The 17978-nt window shown below is 44.2% G+C and overlaps 1 protein-coding gene and 1 long non-coding RNA gene across 4 annotated transcripts in view; one reads left to right on the plus strand and one right to left on the minus strand.

Moving 5' to 3' along the window:
- GALNTL5 (polypeptide N-acetylgalactosaminyltransferase like 5) overlaps window positions 1-16558 on the minus strand; it is a 63539-nt gene extending 46981 nt beyond the window's left edge. Inside the window, exons 1-3 of one of the 3 annotated variants that reach the window (XM_032244962.1) lie at window positions 16350-16511; window positions 14998-15101; window positions 3065-3354 (exon numbers count right to left, since the gene is read on the minus strand). In XM_032244962.1, the coding sequence (XP_032100853.1) occupies window positions 3065-3351 (287 nt within the window). In that variant the 5' untranslated portion in view covers window positions 3352-3354; window positions 14998-15101; window positions 16350-16511. Of the gene's footprint in view, window positions 1-3064; window positions 3355-14997; window positions 15102-16349 lie in introns of those variants that run through there. The other 2 variants (XM_032244963.1, XM_032244961.1) reach the window with 2 other exon arrangements.
- A 248-nt stretch (window positions 16559-16806) lies between these two features.
- LOC116528063 lies at window positions 16807-17532 on the plus strand. The gene is made up of 2 exons (XR_004258837.1): window positions 16807-17107; window positions 17189-17532. It is a non-coding gene; the product is annotated as an uncharacterized LOC116528063 (long non-coding RNA).
- The last annotated feature ends 446 nt before the right edge of the window (window positions 17533-17978 follow it).

A 17978-nucleotide genomic window follows, 5' to 3' on the forward strand; every position in this document is an offset into this window, starting at 1 on the left:
GCTTCTTTCTCTATTTCTCTATGGAAATAGACAGATAAAGAAGCAGGATGTACTGAGCCACACCCCCACCCCGCCCCTTCCTGCTTTCCCTTTCAGCCAGCGGCCAGGCGTCTATCCGTCAGGGCCCCCTCAACTACTCCCTCTCCACCCACCAAAGAATTTAGTTTAGGCTAGCTTGCAACATAAATAATAGTACCCTTTCTTATCAGCTAAGTGCAGCCACTAGGGCCATAAATCAAATGTTTAAAGAATCCTGAGACAGTCGCAATGCATGGTGGGCTGCAATAAAATGCAGCAGAAAGACCCTGAAGAACATACTTGAAGTCACTGCCTAACAATCAACAGGTGATGTCCGGGAAGACTGTGACCCGTAGTACTCAGTCTGTGAGGAACCGGGAGTTGTCTGCGCCCTAGGGGATAAATTGCTTGTTGAAACTGCGCTGCGTGAGCCTGTAGGCCAAGCACCCGATCTTGCATCACTGTCATTAAAAGTCTCACTTTCACTCTTCACTGGGTCTCTGAGTCCATTTTTTGGGTTTGGATGGATGAGTTTGTTTCTCATAATATCCATCCGGAAAAAATGAGCATTGATTTTTACCTCACATCGTCACAACAATTAACTCGAAATAGATCATGGCCCTAATGTGAAATCTAAAACTTTAAATTCATTTCCAAAAGAAAACATAGAATGAAATCTTTGGGAACTTGAGGTAAGCAAAGGTTTCTAGAGGAAACATAAAGATCATGAATCATACAGGAAACTGAATTGAACAGCATCAAAATGAACATTGTGAGGCATATTAGGGACTTATGAAATAAAAAAACCAAAATTTTAAAATGTAAAATTGTGCTTTTTGAATAACACCATTAAAGAGAATAAAAAGACAAGCCACAGATTTATACAACATATTTGCAACACACATATTAAGAGGCTTGAATTCAGAATATTTAACTCTTAAAAATCAAGCAGAAAAACACCCCATTTAGAAACAGACAGAAGACTCTAAAAAACACTTTATAAAAGAAGATATATCAGTGGTTATTAAACACACAAAAAGGTTCTCAAAATCATTAGTCATCAGGGAAATACAAATTAAAACAAAAACGATGACCTTACTTACCCATTAGAATGACTAAAATGAAAAAATTGGACCATGTCAAGTGTTGGCAAAGATCCACAGGAAATGGAGTTCTCATACGCTCATAGGAAGTGGCCCAGCTATATTGGGGAACAGTTCGGCCACCCCAATACTTGTTTCACTTGTCATATAATCAGGCTCTACTCACTTCCCAGAAAGCAACACTGTCCCCCTGGCACTCATCCTTGGTTTGCTGTTTCTCTGCTTTCTGTCACCATCCGAGCAGTAAGACAGAGAGCCAGAATTAGGGTGTGACCTCGGGGAAATGAGCAGGAGATCTGTAAAGGGGCTGTTATGTGTCACACGCTAGAGTAGTGCTTAGGTAGAGTTTCAGGCCAACACCTACCTGGTCATCTAATGGGAGGGCCGTTCAGAGCAGGGGTCCACAGAAATGTAGGCCTATATGTTAAGGCTTTAATTTCTACTCTTATTTTCTTCATCTTTCTTAGGGTTTATTTTGTTAAACTGGGTCTTTATATTTGTGTTTTATTTATTTATTTATTTATTTATTTTGAGATGGAGTCTCACACTGTCGCCCAGGCTGGAGTGCAGTGGTGCGATCTCGGCTCACTGAAATCTCCACCTCCTGGGTTCAAGCAATTCTCCTGCCTCAGCCTCCTGAGTAGCTGGGACTGACTATAGGCACGCACCACCACACCCAGCTAATTTTTGTATTTTTAGTACAGACGGGGTTTCACCATGTTGGCAAGGCTGGTCCTGAACTCGTGACGTCGTGATCTGCCCGCTTGGCCTCCCAAAGTGCTGGGATTACAGGCGCGAGCCACTGCTCCCAGCTGTTTTTATTTTTTTGATACAGCATCTCTCCCTGTTGCCCAGGCTGGAGTGCAGTGGCCCAATGACAGCTCACTGTAACCTTGAATTCCTGGGCTCAAGCGATCCTTCCACCTCAGCTCTACAAGTAGCTGGGACCACAGACCTGTACCGCCACACCTCGCAAGTTTTTATTATTATTTTTGTTGAGTTGGGGTCTTGCTATGTTCCCCAGGCAGGTCTTGAACTCCTGGCCGCAAGTGACCCTCCTGCCTCGGCCTCCCAAGGTGTTGATATTACACGTGTGAGCCACCATGCCTGGCAAAACTAGGTGTTCATGTGTGGGAACATGGGAAAATAATCTTATGAACATAGTGATGAGGGAAAAAAGCAAGTTCCAAAAGGATATGTATATCAGAATGTCTAAACATATATCAAAAATACAGAACACTATATTTTTCTTAGGGATAATATACAAAGGAAGTAGAAAAGACATGCATGAGAAAGATATCCATCACTTCAGATCAGAAAGCCTCTGAGGGTGGGGTGCGGATGGGAGGGAGGTAGAGTTTTTATTTATTTATTTATTTATTTTGAGGTGGAGTCTCACCGTGTCGCCAGGCTGGAGTGCAATGGCACGACGTCAGTTCACTGCAATCTCCGCCTCCTGAGTTCAAGCGATTCTCATGCCTCAGCCTCCTGAGTAGCTGGGATTACAGGCATGCGCCACCACACCTAGCTAATTTTTGTATTTTTAGTAAAGACGGGGTTTCACCATGTTAGTCAGGGTGGTCTTGATCTCCTGACCTCGTGATCTGCCCATCTCAGCCTCCCAAAGTGTTGGAATTATAGGTGTGAACCACCATGCCCGGCCAGAGGGAGAGTTTCTACTGTACTATTACAACTTATTTCTTGGAAAAACAGAAAGCTCTCTGAAGCAAACATAGCAAACTATATTTAAAATGATAAATCTAAGTGGTAAATACATGCATACTTCTTTTATTATTTTCTATATATCAATATATACATATATAAAATAATTTATTACTTAAAAAGTAAATTGCTTTAAAAAGGATATTCTCACACTCTTCCAAATATTAAATATTGTGGTATATTTTTCCCTTAAAATGGCTAACAGAAAAAAATCAAAATACTTACCCAACACAGAATTTGCTTTATCTTTATCAGTGATTTCGACTATTACATGTGGTATTGGTATTTGCTCTGAGTCATAGATAATTTGCTGATGTACTTTTTTTCCAGGGGACCAAGCTGACAGAGGCTCATGGCTTTCCTTCTGCTTGGTGCTCACATGATTATGGTGCAAATATATGAATAATAGAGCTGTCCAGATCCCAAATGTCAAGGACCCATAGAATAAACATCGACTTACGGCGTTTCTCATCGTAAACGTAGCGTTTGCAAAGGTCCGTTTTTCCATTTCCTAAATCAGAATGATTTAAGATAAGCAGTATTAGACATTCCAGTGGTTGGCAGATCATCTACTTGGCTTAAATTCCATATTTAGTGTTTTAAAAACAATCATTTTCATTGTCCTTATCATATAAAGTGTGTCCTTATTTCTATTAACACAAACTCCTAAAACTGATATTCCTAAGATTACTTAACATCAAAATGTATAACATGCTTATAAAACATACAGTGTCATTTCAAGTCATTGGCCCATACTCCTGTACATTTAGAAAATAACGTCAAAGATGGCTTACTCATCCCTTACCCATGTCCAATCCATCTTGGAGTGACAGTATGGGTCTCTAAAAAATCTGATTTGACATCAAGCAGCTTGTTAAAAGAGAAGCTGGTACCAATCATTCTGAAACTATTCCGCACAATCCAAAAAGAGGGAATCCTTACCAAATCATTTTATGAGACCAACATCATCCTGATAACAAAACCCGGCAGAGACTCAACAAAAAAAGAAACCTTCAGGCCAATATCCATGATGAATATAGATGCATAAATCTTCAATAAAATACTGGCAAACCAATTGCAACAGCACATCAAAAAGCTTATCCATCACAATCAAGTAGGCTTCATCCTGGGGATGCAAGGCTGGTTCAACATACCCAAGTCTATAAATGTAATTCACCACATAAACAGAACCAAAGACAAAAACCACATGATTATCTCAACAGAGGCAGAGAAGGCCTTCGACAAAATTCAACAGCCCTTTATGCTAAAAACTCTCAATAAACTAGGTATCGATGGAACATATCTCAAAATAATAAAAGCTATTTATGACAAACCCACAGCAATATCATATTGAATGGGCAGAAACAGGAAAAGGAAGCATTCCCTTTGAAATCTGGCACTAGACAAGGATGCCCTCTCTCACCACTCCTACCGAATATACTATTGGAAGTTCTAGCCAGAGCAATCAGGCAAGGAAAATAAATAAAGGGTATTCAATTAGGAAAGGAGGAAGTCAAATTGTCTCTATTTGCAGATGACATGATTGTATATTGAGAAGACCCTATTGTCTCAGCCCAAAATCTCCTTAAACTGATAAGCAACTTCAGAAATGTCTCAGGATACAAAATCAATGTGCAAAAATCACAAGCATTCCTATACACCAATGACAGACTAAAAGAGAGTCAAATCAAGAGTGAACTCCCATTCACAACTGCTACAAAGAGAATAAAATACCTATGAATACAACTAACAAGGAACGTAAAGGACCTCTTCAAGGAGAACTACAACCACTGCTCGAGGAAATAAGAGAGGACACAAACAGATGGAGAAACATTCCATGCTCATGGTTAGGAAGAATCAATATCGTGAAAATGGCCATACTGCCTAAAGTAATTTATAGATTCAATGCTATCCCCATCAAGCTACCTGTGACCCTCTTCACAGAAGTGGAAAAAACCACCTTAAACTTCATATGGAACCAAAAGAGAGCCCACATAGCCACGACAATCCTAAGCAAAAAGAACAAAGCTGGAGGCATCACACTACCTTACTTCAAACTGTACTACAAAACAGCATGGTACTGGTACCAAAACAGAGATATAGATCAATGAAACAGAACAGAGGCCTCGGAGGCAATGCCACACATCTACAACCATCTGATCTTTGACAAACCTGACAAAAGCAAGCAATGGGGAAGGGAGTCCCTGTTTAATAAATGGTGTTGGGAATACTGGTTAGCCATGTGCAGAAAGCAGAAACTGGACCCCTTCCTGATACCTTACACTAAAATTAACTCCAGGTGGATTAAAGACTTAAACATAAGACCTAACACCATGAAAACCCTAGAAGAAAACCTAGGCAAAACCATTCAGGGCATAGGCATAGGCAAGGACGTCATGACTAAAACTCCAAAAGCATTGGCAAAAAAAGCCAAAATAGACAAATGGGATCTAATTAAACTCCAGAGCTTCTGTACAGCAAAAGAAACAATCATTAGAGTGAACCGGCAACCAACAGAATGGGAAAAAATTTTTGCAATCTGCCCATCTGACAAAGGGCTAATATCCAGAATCTGCAAAGAACTAAAACAGATTTACAAGAAAAAAAAAAAAACCCATTCAAAAGTGGGCAAAGGACATGAACAGACACTTTTCAGAAGAAGACATATATGAGGCCAACAAACATGAAAAATGCTCATCATCACTGGTCATTAGAGAAATGCAAATCAAAACTACATTGAGATACCATCTCATGCCAGTTAGAATGGCAATCATTAAAAAATCTGGAGACAACAGATGCTGGAGAGGATGTGGAGAAATAGGAACACTTTTACACTGTTGGTGGGAGTGTAAATTAGTTCAACCATCATGGAAGACAGTGTGGTGATTCCTCAAGGACCTAGAAATAGAAATTCCATTTGACCCAGCAATCCCATCACTGGGTATATATTCAGAGGATTATAAATCGTTCTATTGTAAAGTCACATGCACACATATGTTCACTGTGGCACTGTTTACAATAGCAAAGACATGGAACCAACCCAAATGTCCATCAATGATAGACTGGACAAGGAAAATGTGGCACATATACACCATGGAATACTATGCATCCATAAAAAATGAAGAGTTCATGTCATTTGTAGGGACATGGATGAATCTGGAAACCACCATTCTCAGCAAACTGACACAAGAAGAGAAAAACAAACACTGTATGTTCTCACTCATAGGCGAGTGTTGAACAATGAGAACACATGGATACAGGGAGGGGAGCACCACACACTGGGGTCTGTTGGGGGAACTAGGGGAGGGACAGTGGGGGTTAGGGAGTTGGGAAGGGATAACATGGAGAGAAATGCCAGATATAGGTGACAGGGATGGAGGCAGCAAACCATATTGTCATGTATGTACCTATGCAACAATCCTGCATGATCTGCACATGTACCCCAGAACCTAAAGTACAAAAAAAAAAAAAAAAAGGAATATATTCTAAAGAGACTCTCATTAGTTGCAGCTCCCATCTAAAGAGATGTATCATGAGACAGGAACAAGAATTGAGGTAACGTTCGTCATAATGAAAACTAAACACTGGCTGGGCACAGTGGCTCATGCCTGTAATCCCAGTACTCTGAGAGGCTGAGGTAGGTGCATCACCTGAGGTTAGGAGTTCAAGACCAGTCTGGCCAACATGGTGAAACCCCATCTCTACTAAAAATACAAAAAATTAGCCACACATGGTGGCAGGCACCTGTAATTCCAGCTACTTGGGAGGCTGAGGCAGGAAAATCACTTAAATGTTGGAAACGGAGGTTGCAGTGAGCCGAGATCGCATCACTGCATTCCAGCCTGGGCAACAAGAGTAAAACTCCATCTCAAAAAAGAAAAAGATAAAAGAAAAAAGAAAACTAGATAGACACAAATGAAGTTTCCCTCAAAAGGAAAACTGAAAAAGTGAGGCTACTCTTTCAATGATGACAATGAATCAGCTGGAGCTATGTGTACTAATGCCGGAAAGTCTAAAAAACGTGCAAAAAGCAAGTAGGGTGTGATATAAATTTGGAAAACATGAAAAGCAGTGCAATTATTTATGGGTACAGCAATATGTAGTAAAACCATGCATGTAAATGATATATACAAATTTACGTAATAGTGATATATAATAGTGAATTTACATAACAGTGATTACTTCCATGGTGGAGGGGAGGTGAATAAAGAACTCCTACTGTATCTTTTTGAGACAGGGTCTCACTCCCTTCACCCAGGCTGGAGTACAGTGGCACCAACATGACTCATTGCAGCCTCAACCTTCTGGGCTCAAGTGATCCTCCCACCTCAGCTTCCTGAATAGCTGGGACCACAGGCACATATATATATATATATATATATATATATATGTGGATTAGCCACACGTGGCTAATATATATATATATATATATATTTTTTGTTATTGTTGTTATAGACAAGGTCTTACTATGTTGCCCAGGCTGGCCTCAAACTCCTAGTTTCAGGCAATTCTGCCACCCTTAGCCTCCCAAAGTGTTGGGATTACAGGTGTGAGCCACCATGTCCAGACTCCTATCGTATTTTTAATGCTGATTTTTTTTTTAAAAAAGCTCTGAAGAAAATGTGGCAGAATGATGTGATTTGACTGAGCTTGATAAATGAGAACACTGAGTGTTCTTGATTTTTTCTCTATATTTTCCTCAGGTTTGAAATTGTTTGTAATTTATCTTAAAAATAAAGAAGAAAGGTCGGGCACAGTGACTCACGCCTATAATCCCAGCAGTTTGGGAGGCCGAGGCGGGCAGATCACGAGGTCAAGAGATTGAGACCATCCTGGCCAACATGGTGAAACCCCGTCTCTACTAAAAATACAAAAATTAGCTGGGCGTGGTGGCACACACCTGTAGTACCAGCTACTCAGGAGGTTGGGGCAGGAGAACTGCTTGAACCCGGGAGGCAGAGGTTGCAGTGAGCGGAGATCGTGCCACTGCACTCCAGCCTAGCACCTGGCGATGGAATGAGACTCTATCTTAAAAAATAATAATAAAATAAAGAAGAAAGTCTTGAGAGGTTTCCTTTAAAGATGACAGATTTTATCTGTGTGTGTCTTCTCTCCCTCTAGACTCAATTGTGAATAAGAATAAAGCTAAAAACTCTTATGGGAAAAGAGAGTGGTTAGAGGGAGCATCAATGCATGTGAGATTTTAACACGTTTGGAGGAGAGAAAGTTATTGGACGCGTGGTAACAATTTGGAAAGACAGAAGACTCCAATGTGGAAACAAGTTTGCTGACCTTGGAGTAGCCTGGGGCTTGGGGGCCCCTAGTGAGTCAGTGCACACATGGCTGCGGGCTTGGGGAAGGCCACTGGTTCGTATTCAGAAGTGTCAGCTCTCTTCGCCCAGCCATGCACAGCAAAATCCAGGCAGGAGTCAGCGTGGTTTCTTCTTTGGAGAGATAGAACGGTAGAGGCTGAGCCTCTATATGGAAAACTTGGGGCTAAAACCAGGAGTGTCACTTAGAACGTGTGGATGTGGAGGGTCTGAGTGCGTCCATCCGCTTTCCCTCCTCCCACACAGGATCCCAGCAGCCAGGTTGCTGCGCCTGAGGCGGGAGACAGGAGAATCATTCTGGGATGAGAAGACAGGGCCCGGAGAACAGACCTCCGCATGCTGAAATGAAAGCGCTCCCACTAAGGCTGGCTGCCTGGGCCGTCCCCCTGAAGACAGCACACCTGTGGCCAAGGTCGGCCCGACGGCCTGCGATTCCAATCAGCTGGCTGGCATCTCACTCTGGGATTGGAAGCTGTATTCCCGCTGCTGATAAAGACATACCCAAGACTGGGTAATTTATTCCGGAAAAAGGGTTGAATGGACTTACAGTTCCACATGGCTGAGGAGGCCTCACATCAGGGTGGAAGGCAAGGAGGAGCACGTCACACCTCCACGGATGGCAGCCGGCAAAGAGAGCGCATGCGCAGGGAAATTCCCCGACACAACCCTCAGATCTCGTGGGACTTACTCACTCTCACGAGAACAGCATGGGAAAGACCTCCCCCATGATTCAACTACCTCCCACTGGGTTCCTCCCACAACTCGTGGGAATTCCAGATGAGATTTGGCTGGAGACACAGCCGAACCATATCAGAGTTGAATGCTGTTATGGCCAGAACGTGTCCCCCTGCAACTCACATGTGGAAGCACCAAGCCCCAATGTGACTGTATTTGGAGACAGCTTTTAAGGAGGGGATTATGGTTATATGAGGTAACAGGGTGGGCCCTAATCCAGTAGGACCAGCACCCTTATGGGAACAGGCTGAGGGCCCAGGCAGGTGCCTGCGCAGAGAAAAGACCCTGTGAGGGCACAGCGGGAAGGCAGCCACCTGCAAGCCCAGAAGAAAGGCCTCGGGGAAACCAAACTTGCCTGCACCTGGATGCCTACTCCAGCCTCCACAACTGTGGGAAAATCGTGTCCGTCATCTAAGCCGCCCAGTCTGTGGGACTTGGTTATGGCAGCCGGAGCTGACTCCTACAGCTGCCAAGGATTGCCAGGACATTTGAGGAAAGCCTCCAGAAAGAAAGAAAATACAAATAGAACCAGAAAGGGGAAGAAAGAAATGAAAATTGAGAGAATAAAAAGAGGCAGTTGCAATTTAAAACATCATTGTTCACATTTAAAAATCATTCGAATAAGATGGCTGTGTGTGGTGGCTCACACCTGTAATCCCAGAACTTTGGGAGGCTGAGGTGGGCGGATTACTTGAGGTCAGGAGTTCGAGACCATCCTGGACAACATGGTGAAACCCCATCTCTGCTAAAAATACAAAGATTAGTTGGACGTGGTGGCACACACCGGTAGTCCAGTTACTCAGGAGGCTGAGGCAGGAGAATGGCTTGAACCCTGGAGGCCGAGGTTGCAGTGAGCTGAGATCACACCACTGCACTATATTCTGGGCAACACAGTGAGATTCTGTCTCAAAATAAATAAAGAAATAAATAATAAAAACCATTAGAAAAATGGTGAGAAAGTAATATTTTGAAATGTACAACAAAATGGCAGAGGGAAGCCTGACAAAGTTGAGAGCTATGGTGTTTCATTCTAGAAGGTAGAAAGAACATCCAGCCAGTAATGAGTTCCACAAAGTGATGAGCATAAAATGGAGAGGAAATTGTCAACTCAATCATATAGACGTTTCCAGAACTAAAGGGGCCCACAGAATGCCCCATAGAATGAATAAGACAAGAAAGTATCAAAATGACATCGAACTTCTCAACAGCCACACTGCATTCTGAAACTATAGAGAAAGAGCTTGAAAATTTTGTTAGATAATATTCAACCCAGAATTATAGGTCTAGTCAAAATTTAATCAATCTTGGGAGTGGAATAAATATATTTTCAGGTATATAAATGACTCGGAAAAAATCCTCTCCATGTATTCTTTTTTTGGGAAGCTACCTGTGGATTGCAAATGCCAGTAAAGGAAAAAGTAAATAAAGAAGACATGGGTCAGGCGTGGTGGCTCACATCTGTAATTCCACACTTTGGGAGGCTGAGGTGGGCGATCACTAGAGGTCAGGTGTTCGAGACCAGCCTGGCCACATGGTGAAACCTCAGTTCTACTGAAAAAAAAAAAAAAAAAGCGGGGCATGATAGTGGGCTTCTGTAATCCCAGCTACTCTGGAGGCTGAGGCAGGAGAATCACTTGAATCCAGGAGTGGAGGTTGCAGTGAGCTGAGATCACGCCACAGCACTCCAGTCTGGGAGACAGAGCAAGACTCTGTCTATTAAAAAAAGAAAAACAGACATGGACCCAGGACAGTGGATGCAACCCCATTGAAAGGAAGAGTATGTGGGATGGAGAAGTTTAGGGGGACGACACATCTGATGGTAAAAATTAAGGAACAATATTTACAGGGTGGTAAAGATGCGAACACTGATTACTGCATTAACCAAAAAAGAAAAAAAAAAAAAAAAAAAAACAGAAACAAACAAACAAAAAAACCCAGACTTTTTTTAGGAAAAATAAATTAGAAGAAATGGAGGCCATGTAATAAAAATGAAGTTGATGTATAAAATTCATCAAAAAATAGAAGCCCAAGAACTCTGTTTAAAATATGAAGGTAACTGTTGCAACAAACAGATTGAAGAGTGAAATGTGATTGTATTTAGGGAGTTGAACTGGGGGCGGGGCAGGAATTGGGCAGGGACCTGCTGATTTTCTTTATAACATTTGTTTTTATTTTTATTTTTTTGTATATGTATACATTACATGGGAAAATATTTTTAAAATAAAGATTTTCTAAAAAGATTAGAAATGAAAACAAACCCTGTCAGACAGCACGGATACTGATAAACACAAGAGTACATTAGCCAGTTGCCTTCCGGACCCCATCCCTTTCCATCACACCACGTCCCCTGCACCTGGAAAAGGTAATCACTGAAATGCACCCCAGCTCCTGCAGGCCAGTCCACGCTCTAGGACCCTCAACTTCTGTCCTCCTTCTTCCACACTCGGATTCCTTTGAGTGTCTTCTTGGCCTTTGAACATTTAGTATTGTCTTCCATTTTTATCCTCTCTCTGGCTTGAGAGCAGAATTTGGCTTCTACAGGTTTGTTTTGAGAAAGGGTCTAGCTCTGTCACCGAGGCTGGAGTGCAGTGGTGTGATCTTGGCTCACTGCAGCCTTGACCTCCCTGGCTCAAGCGATCCTCCCACCTCAGCCTCCCAAGTAGTTAGGATTACTGGCACCCACCACCACACCCGGCCAGTTCTTGTATTTTTTTGTAGAGATGGAGTTTTTCCATGTTGCCCAGGCGGACCTCAAACTCCTGAGCTCAAGCAATCTGCCTGCTTTGGCCTCCCCAGGGCTTAATCCCAAAGTGCTGGGATTACAGCCATGAGCCACTGCACCTGGCCTTGTTTTGTTGGTGAGTTGGTGTCTCACTGTGTCACCCAGGCTGGAGCACAGTGGTGTGATCACAGCTCACTGCAGCCTCGAACTCCTGGTTTCAAGTGATCCTTGCTCTTTGGCCTCCCAAAGTGCTGGAGCTACAGGCACATGCCCCCATGCTTGGCTTTGGCTTCTACGGTTTTGACCTTAGGGATGTCCCAGGTATATGGCTTACGTATACATTCTAGCTTCAATAGGAAACTCATGCTGCTTGACAGAACCTGGTACCCAGAACAATTCCAATAGCATCAAACCACCAGAACAGGACATTGTTCCCTCAAAGGGACTTGAACACACCTGGACAAAATGTCTTCTACATACGATGCTGTCTTGCCCCCCCCAGACACCGCCTTCAGGGTAGAGACACCTGTTCCCCCAGCTGCCATGAGTGGTAGCTGCCACAGGCTCACAGAGCATGGCTGAAGCGAGCTACTTTGCCCAACTGTCCCCCTCCCTGGGGATCTCACATTTGAAGACTGGTCAATGGGCGCAGCTCCCTTGTCTCAATCTAGGGGGACTCTGGAGAGCCCTCAGTGCGAGCTGCCTGTGGGGTGGGCAGAGTCTCTTCTGGAAACGGCATCACCATCTAGCTTCTTCCTCTGATTGAACCTGCTTGTCTCCCTGCTGTCTGGTGTTTGTCCCCAAATCTGCTCCTAATAAACTTTTCTGTGCAAATCTTAGTCTAAGAGTCTTTTTCCTCGGGAACTTGACCCAGCAGACTGTTGTTAATGGTCCAGGAAAACAGGCTGCAAAGGGGATTTTGGGGCTAGGCCACTCTCCAGGTGGCTGGCCCTGAGCATCCCATCGCTGGTGGAAAGGTGGTGTTTTGAAAGCCCCTGGCATACTATGGCTGATGTGTACTTGTTAAAACCTCACTGGCCGTGAATCAGGATGGAATACAGGTAGAAAGGAATATTGTGGTTGGTGTACTTGACTGGGGAGAAGGGAGGGGTAATTACAAATATTACAGGGTAGACGGCTATTGTTGGATGGTACGGTTGCATCTGAAGAAGGCAAGGAAGGCTGAGGGTGGTCATCACCATATAAAGCAAAGTATCAGAGTCAGAGGCCCTTGTTAGCATAAGAAGGATCTCATTTCCTATAACCTAAGGGCCGGGATTCCCAGGGCCTGACCATCAGGGCAGCAGAGCTCCAGAGCAGGCTGAATTCTCAAGCCGGTCTAGTCTTCTATCCAGGGAAGGAGGGAGGCTCTGACACTTGGGATGTGGATGTCTGGGTAGAGACACACTGGAGACCTGGAATGCTCAGGTCCACAGGAACCCTCTGGGTCTGCAGAAATGGTGCACCACTCCCCAGCAAGGCTAGCTTTCCTCCTCTGCCTTGCAAGGCAATGTATGCCCTGCCTCAGGACCTTCCCCCAGTACCCTCCTGGCCACAAGATCAATAAGGAGGGTCATATTACAACTTAGCCTGTGTGGGAAAGTGCTATCCTGCTTGTTCCCAAAGGAGCTGCAGAATCAGCCATCCTGAAGCAGTGGGAGCCCAGGGTGCACATATGGGACTGAGCCCAGAGGACACTGGATTAAGGGAGGGGAATGTGAAGTTGGATTTGGGAGCATTTATTACAACAGAAATATTCCCCCAGGACACAGGCTTTAACAGCCTGGCCAAGATCCTGGGTGCAAAATAAAGATTCATTGACTGAATAAATAACACTTTACATGTGAAATATTTGATTATGCAAATTAAAAGTATCAAATATATAAAGAAGAAGGCAAATTCTAACTAGGGAAAATGGTGGATTAGGACACCTGAAAAGAGAATAAAGCTTTAATTTACATTACCACTGTATCTCCCTATTAAATATCTCAATTTTAAAGTTATCTAAAGTTAATTTCCATGTTAACTTTCTCCAAAAACCAAAAGCAATTAGAAACTAGTTAAAAACAGTAGGTGACGGGAGACAACCAATGTAATATACAAATATACACATGCATTAATATGATAGTGATAGCAACAGGAGACAGACAAATTCCGAGACAGAGAGGGGCAGGTCCCCAGTGAAATCCAGCCTTCAAGCCAAAGACAGCTTGAAGCCTGAAAACGGAGCTGCCAGAGTCTACGACTGGAGTGAGAACTTCCTTGATGTGTTCTTTCTAGACCCACCTGGAAGGAGTGGTGCTCTTTCCAGCACGCACTCCCCCATTCTGATCCCATCAAAACCCTGGACACAGCCACACGTTGGGACTACCCACCTTTGGGCCCCCTCTCACTCAGAGGGCGACTCACTTCGGATCCCCTCTCCTATCAAGAGCTGTTCTGCCTTGCTCACTCTCCAGTGTCCGTGTAACCTCATTCTTCTTGGATATGGAACAAGGACCCGGGACTTGCTGAATGGTGGGTGCAAAAGGAGCTGTCACCCTGTAGCCCTCCCACCCTCTGCTAGTGCCAGGCGGCCAGCCCACGAGACAGGAAGTGATGGTGGGGCGGGGCCAGCCCAGGGGGCCAGAGTGGGATGGTGGGACAGAATGAGCTGCAGCACAAATGAGCTGAAACACACCACTTGCACTGTTTGCAGCCACACAAACGAGCCACAACACACCCTTCTCCCTGACCTGGTTCGCCATGCTGCAGGTGGCAAGAAGGAGAGAAAGAGTCGTAACAGTCCCTGGGGGCTCAGACCTTGGGATCCCCCCAGGTTAGAGCCGTAACACCCCTTGGGGCTCCGTGGTTGCTGGCATCTCTGAGTTTTCAGGCACCGCCACCATGTTCCCCCTCATCCAGATGGTGGTGCCCAAGGTGGAAAATGGGTGCAGCACACCCAGGCCAGACATGGGCTAAGCGCAGAGTGGTTGTGGGTGTGGAATCTAGGCCGGTAGTGTAAGGAGCACAGCCTGCTGGGTCGAGTGGGCAGAGCGAGCCCAGAGGTGAGCCCAGAGCTGTGTGAGGCCCCGGCAGGGGTGCTGGGCCGGCTGCAGAGATTTCCAGCTGGCAAAGTGGCACTGAAAGAATCCTGTGTCAATAGGATTATTACTGAAAAATGAATTATTCTCTAGAAAGATTTTAATACATCAGGAAAACTTGGGGGGAATTCCGTTTAGATGTGAACACTTATGAACATATCCCCAACCCCCTCAATTTTCTTATTTACTAATATGAGCTCTTATATTACGTTTTCTCTGGGACAAACACCTCAGCTCCCAACCCACCCGCTACACTCCCACAAAACACAGAAAACCCCTCCTACCAAGAGATCAACCTAAGAGGTCTGCAGTCGGCTTTTGGACCTTGTGTCTTCAGAAGAAAACTATGTTCAGTTATTTTCTTCACTAAAAGATGCGGAATCCAATGCTAGAAAAGCACAGAATTTGTAAAATATATTTCAATGAGGATTCATAAGTATAGCAAATAAAATTTTAAGTGCATTAAAGATACTTAGCAGATGACTAAAAGAATCCTGTAGAGAAAAGGATGCAGCTAATAGTCACCAATATGCCCCCCACACCCCAAAACCCTAGCCTAAATCTGCATCAGACTTTTCCCTCCCTCCCTCCCTCCTTCCTTCCTTCCTTCCTTCCTTCCTTCCTTCCTTCCTTCCCTTTCCTTTCCTTTTTCCTTTCCTTTTTCCTTTCCTTTCCCCTTTCCTTTCCCCTCTTTCCTTTCCTTCTTTTTTGACAGGGTCTCGCTCTGTTACGTACATTGGAGTGGAGTGGCTCAGTAATAGCTCACAGCCCCACCCTCCCAGGCTCAAATGATCCTCCTGTCTCAGCCTCCCAAGTAGCTGGGACTACAGGTGTGTACCACCATGCCTAATTTTTCTTTTTTTTTTTAATAGAAATGAGGTCTCGCTATATTGCCCAGGCTGGTCTCAAACTTTTGAGCTCAAATGATCCTTCTGTTTTGGCCCCACAAAGTGCTGGGATTACAAGCATGAGCCACTGTGCCTGGCCAAGTTTTTAAAAATATATGAGTCTATCAAGTCAGGAAAACATGACCATACATTAGATAATATCATAACTAATTTTTCTGTAAATAACACTTTTTCCCTGTGTTTTTTTTTTTTTTTTTTTTTTTTAGACAGTTTCACTTATCCAAGCTGATCTTGAACTCCTGGACTCACGTGGTTCTCCCATGTTAGCCACCCAGTAGCTGGGATTATGGATGCCAGTCACCATGCCCAGTTTAAAATCTGCATTTTTTAACACCTAGCTTTCCTAGGACCATCTTAATACTGATCTCCGTACAAGAGCTAGGACTTTATGACACTGCTAAGGGCTTTTTTCTCCTATTGATTTTTTTTCAAATAAGTAATACATTCACCGTATAAATAGTAAGAGCATAAAGACATGTATAATGAAAACTTTTCCTATTTTTCATGAACTGAAGCCATTACAATGCCCAGTCCACTTTTAGGGTGGTGTAACCAGCTTGGAAGCTACTCCTCTTTTAAAAAGTAAAATAAATCTTAATTCTAATCCCTAGAGTCAGCATCTCCTTCCAAACACAGTGATTGGATGTGCTGCTTCTGCTGATTCCAAGTGAAAGAGGTTTCCCCCCATCTTTGTCCCACTTCTGACACGTGGAGCTCACCTCACTTACCGCTGAGATAATTGTAATGGCTGCTTTGTAACTGCTGTACTTTCCAAGCGGAGTCACAGGTGAAATGAGACAGGGGTCTGAGCTGAATGAACTGAGAGATGGGAAGTTTTTTTTAGATAGGAGTCTTTATGGTGGCTGGGTTCCAAGCAGATACCTGGTTGTGCTGGGTTGCTGGACCACACAGTAGTACTTAAAAGGCAGTGCAGGCCACCTCACAAAGCCTGATGACATCACACAGCACGTCACAGCCCCCAGGCAGCCCTTGCCTGTGAGCTCCAACCAGCAGGTGGAATCCAGAGGTTCCAAGGTCCACAGGGTCCTCACCCCTCCACTGAGAAAATAGGGAAAGTCTCAAGGTGAGGTCCAAATCCAGGGTGACTCTCCTTCTCTAGGCAAGGCCTGATTTTTAGCATTTTTGAAATAAACTTAAAGAACAAGCTTTCAGAAAACATGAAGAAACTTAAAGATGAGCCAAAGGGTTGTTTGACTGCCCTTTAGTTCTCTGGTCTCCATGACTCAACGTTTAGACGTCAGTACACAAGTTCAGCCAAATGCTTGTGAAATTTCTTCTGAACTCATCCGAGGAGACTTGACCCTCCCGACTTGAGGATTCTGACTGCTTTGCCTGACAGCAGACAAACTCTGCCTCAGGGTCTGTGAGTGGAAGGGGGATGGGTGGGACCTCCTGCAGCCTCTCTGGGGCAGACACGATGAGCAGTAGTGACTTCCTGGGGCAGGTACTGAAACTGTGCCAAGGAGTTAATCCCAGGACGAGCACACTTTTGAGGTAAGAGAAGCAACCAACCTGTGGAAACACTGAAACTCCGTCCGCTTGTGAGATAACAAAATGGCAGGAACCAGTTGGAACCAATATGGCCAACTGGAGTTTCTGCAGAAGGAGCTTGCTGGTGTCACGGCCCGGATTTCCACGTGTTTCATGCTAGCTGCCCTGGAATTTAATTAGCACACGGGACCCAAGAGGAGGCAGGAAGAGATAACTGCACATGTCTGAGGACTTTCCAGAGCTCCCCTTTCCTTCCACTAGTCTCCTGCAAATCCTGGAACCCACCCTCTAACCCTTTTCTAATAAATGATTTCCTTAAAGGCAGCACAGAGAGACAGATTGGAGCTGGACTCCTGTGTCCTTGTTGGTCAACTTGCAAAGAAAGCTTTTCTTTTCTCTAAAACCCGGTGTGTTAGTATAGACTTCTGGTGCATAGGTCAGTGACCTCTTTTGCTTGGTAACAACATGATGGACATAATGACCTCCTGGGGCAGACAGATGGGCATGAATGACGCCCAAGCCAAGCTCCTGAGCCTCCTTTCTGCAGGCTGGATGGGAAGGTCCTTCTTGCCCGTTAATAATATTAAAAATAAGCTTTTATTCATAATAGCCCCAAACCAGAAAAAACCCAAATGTCCGTTGGTAGGAGAATGGACCCACTGTGGCATGTGCATATAATGCAATGCAAACCAGCAGTGAAAAACACCAAACTGCAGCTGCGTAAACAGGGATGCATCTTGCAGGCGTGGTGTGGAGCCGAAGCAGCTCATGGGAGTGCACGATTCTATTTCTGTGAAGTTTCTGCAGAAAGAGAGCTTGCTGATGTCACAGCCCGAATTCCCACA

This window comes from Sapajus apella, unplaced genomic scaffold, assembly GCF_009761245.1.
Source record: "Sapajus apella isolate SASKATOON/1434 unplaced genomic scaffold, GSC_monkey_1.0 scaffold56, whole genome shotgun sequence".
Lineage (NCBI taxonomy): Eukaryota > Metazoa > Chordata > Mammalia > Primates > Cebidae > Sapajus > Sapajus apella.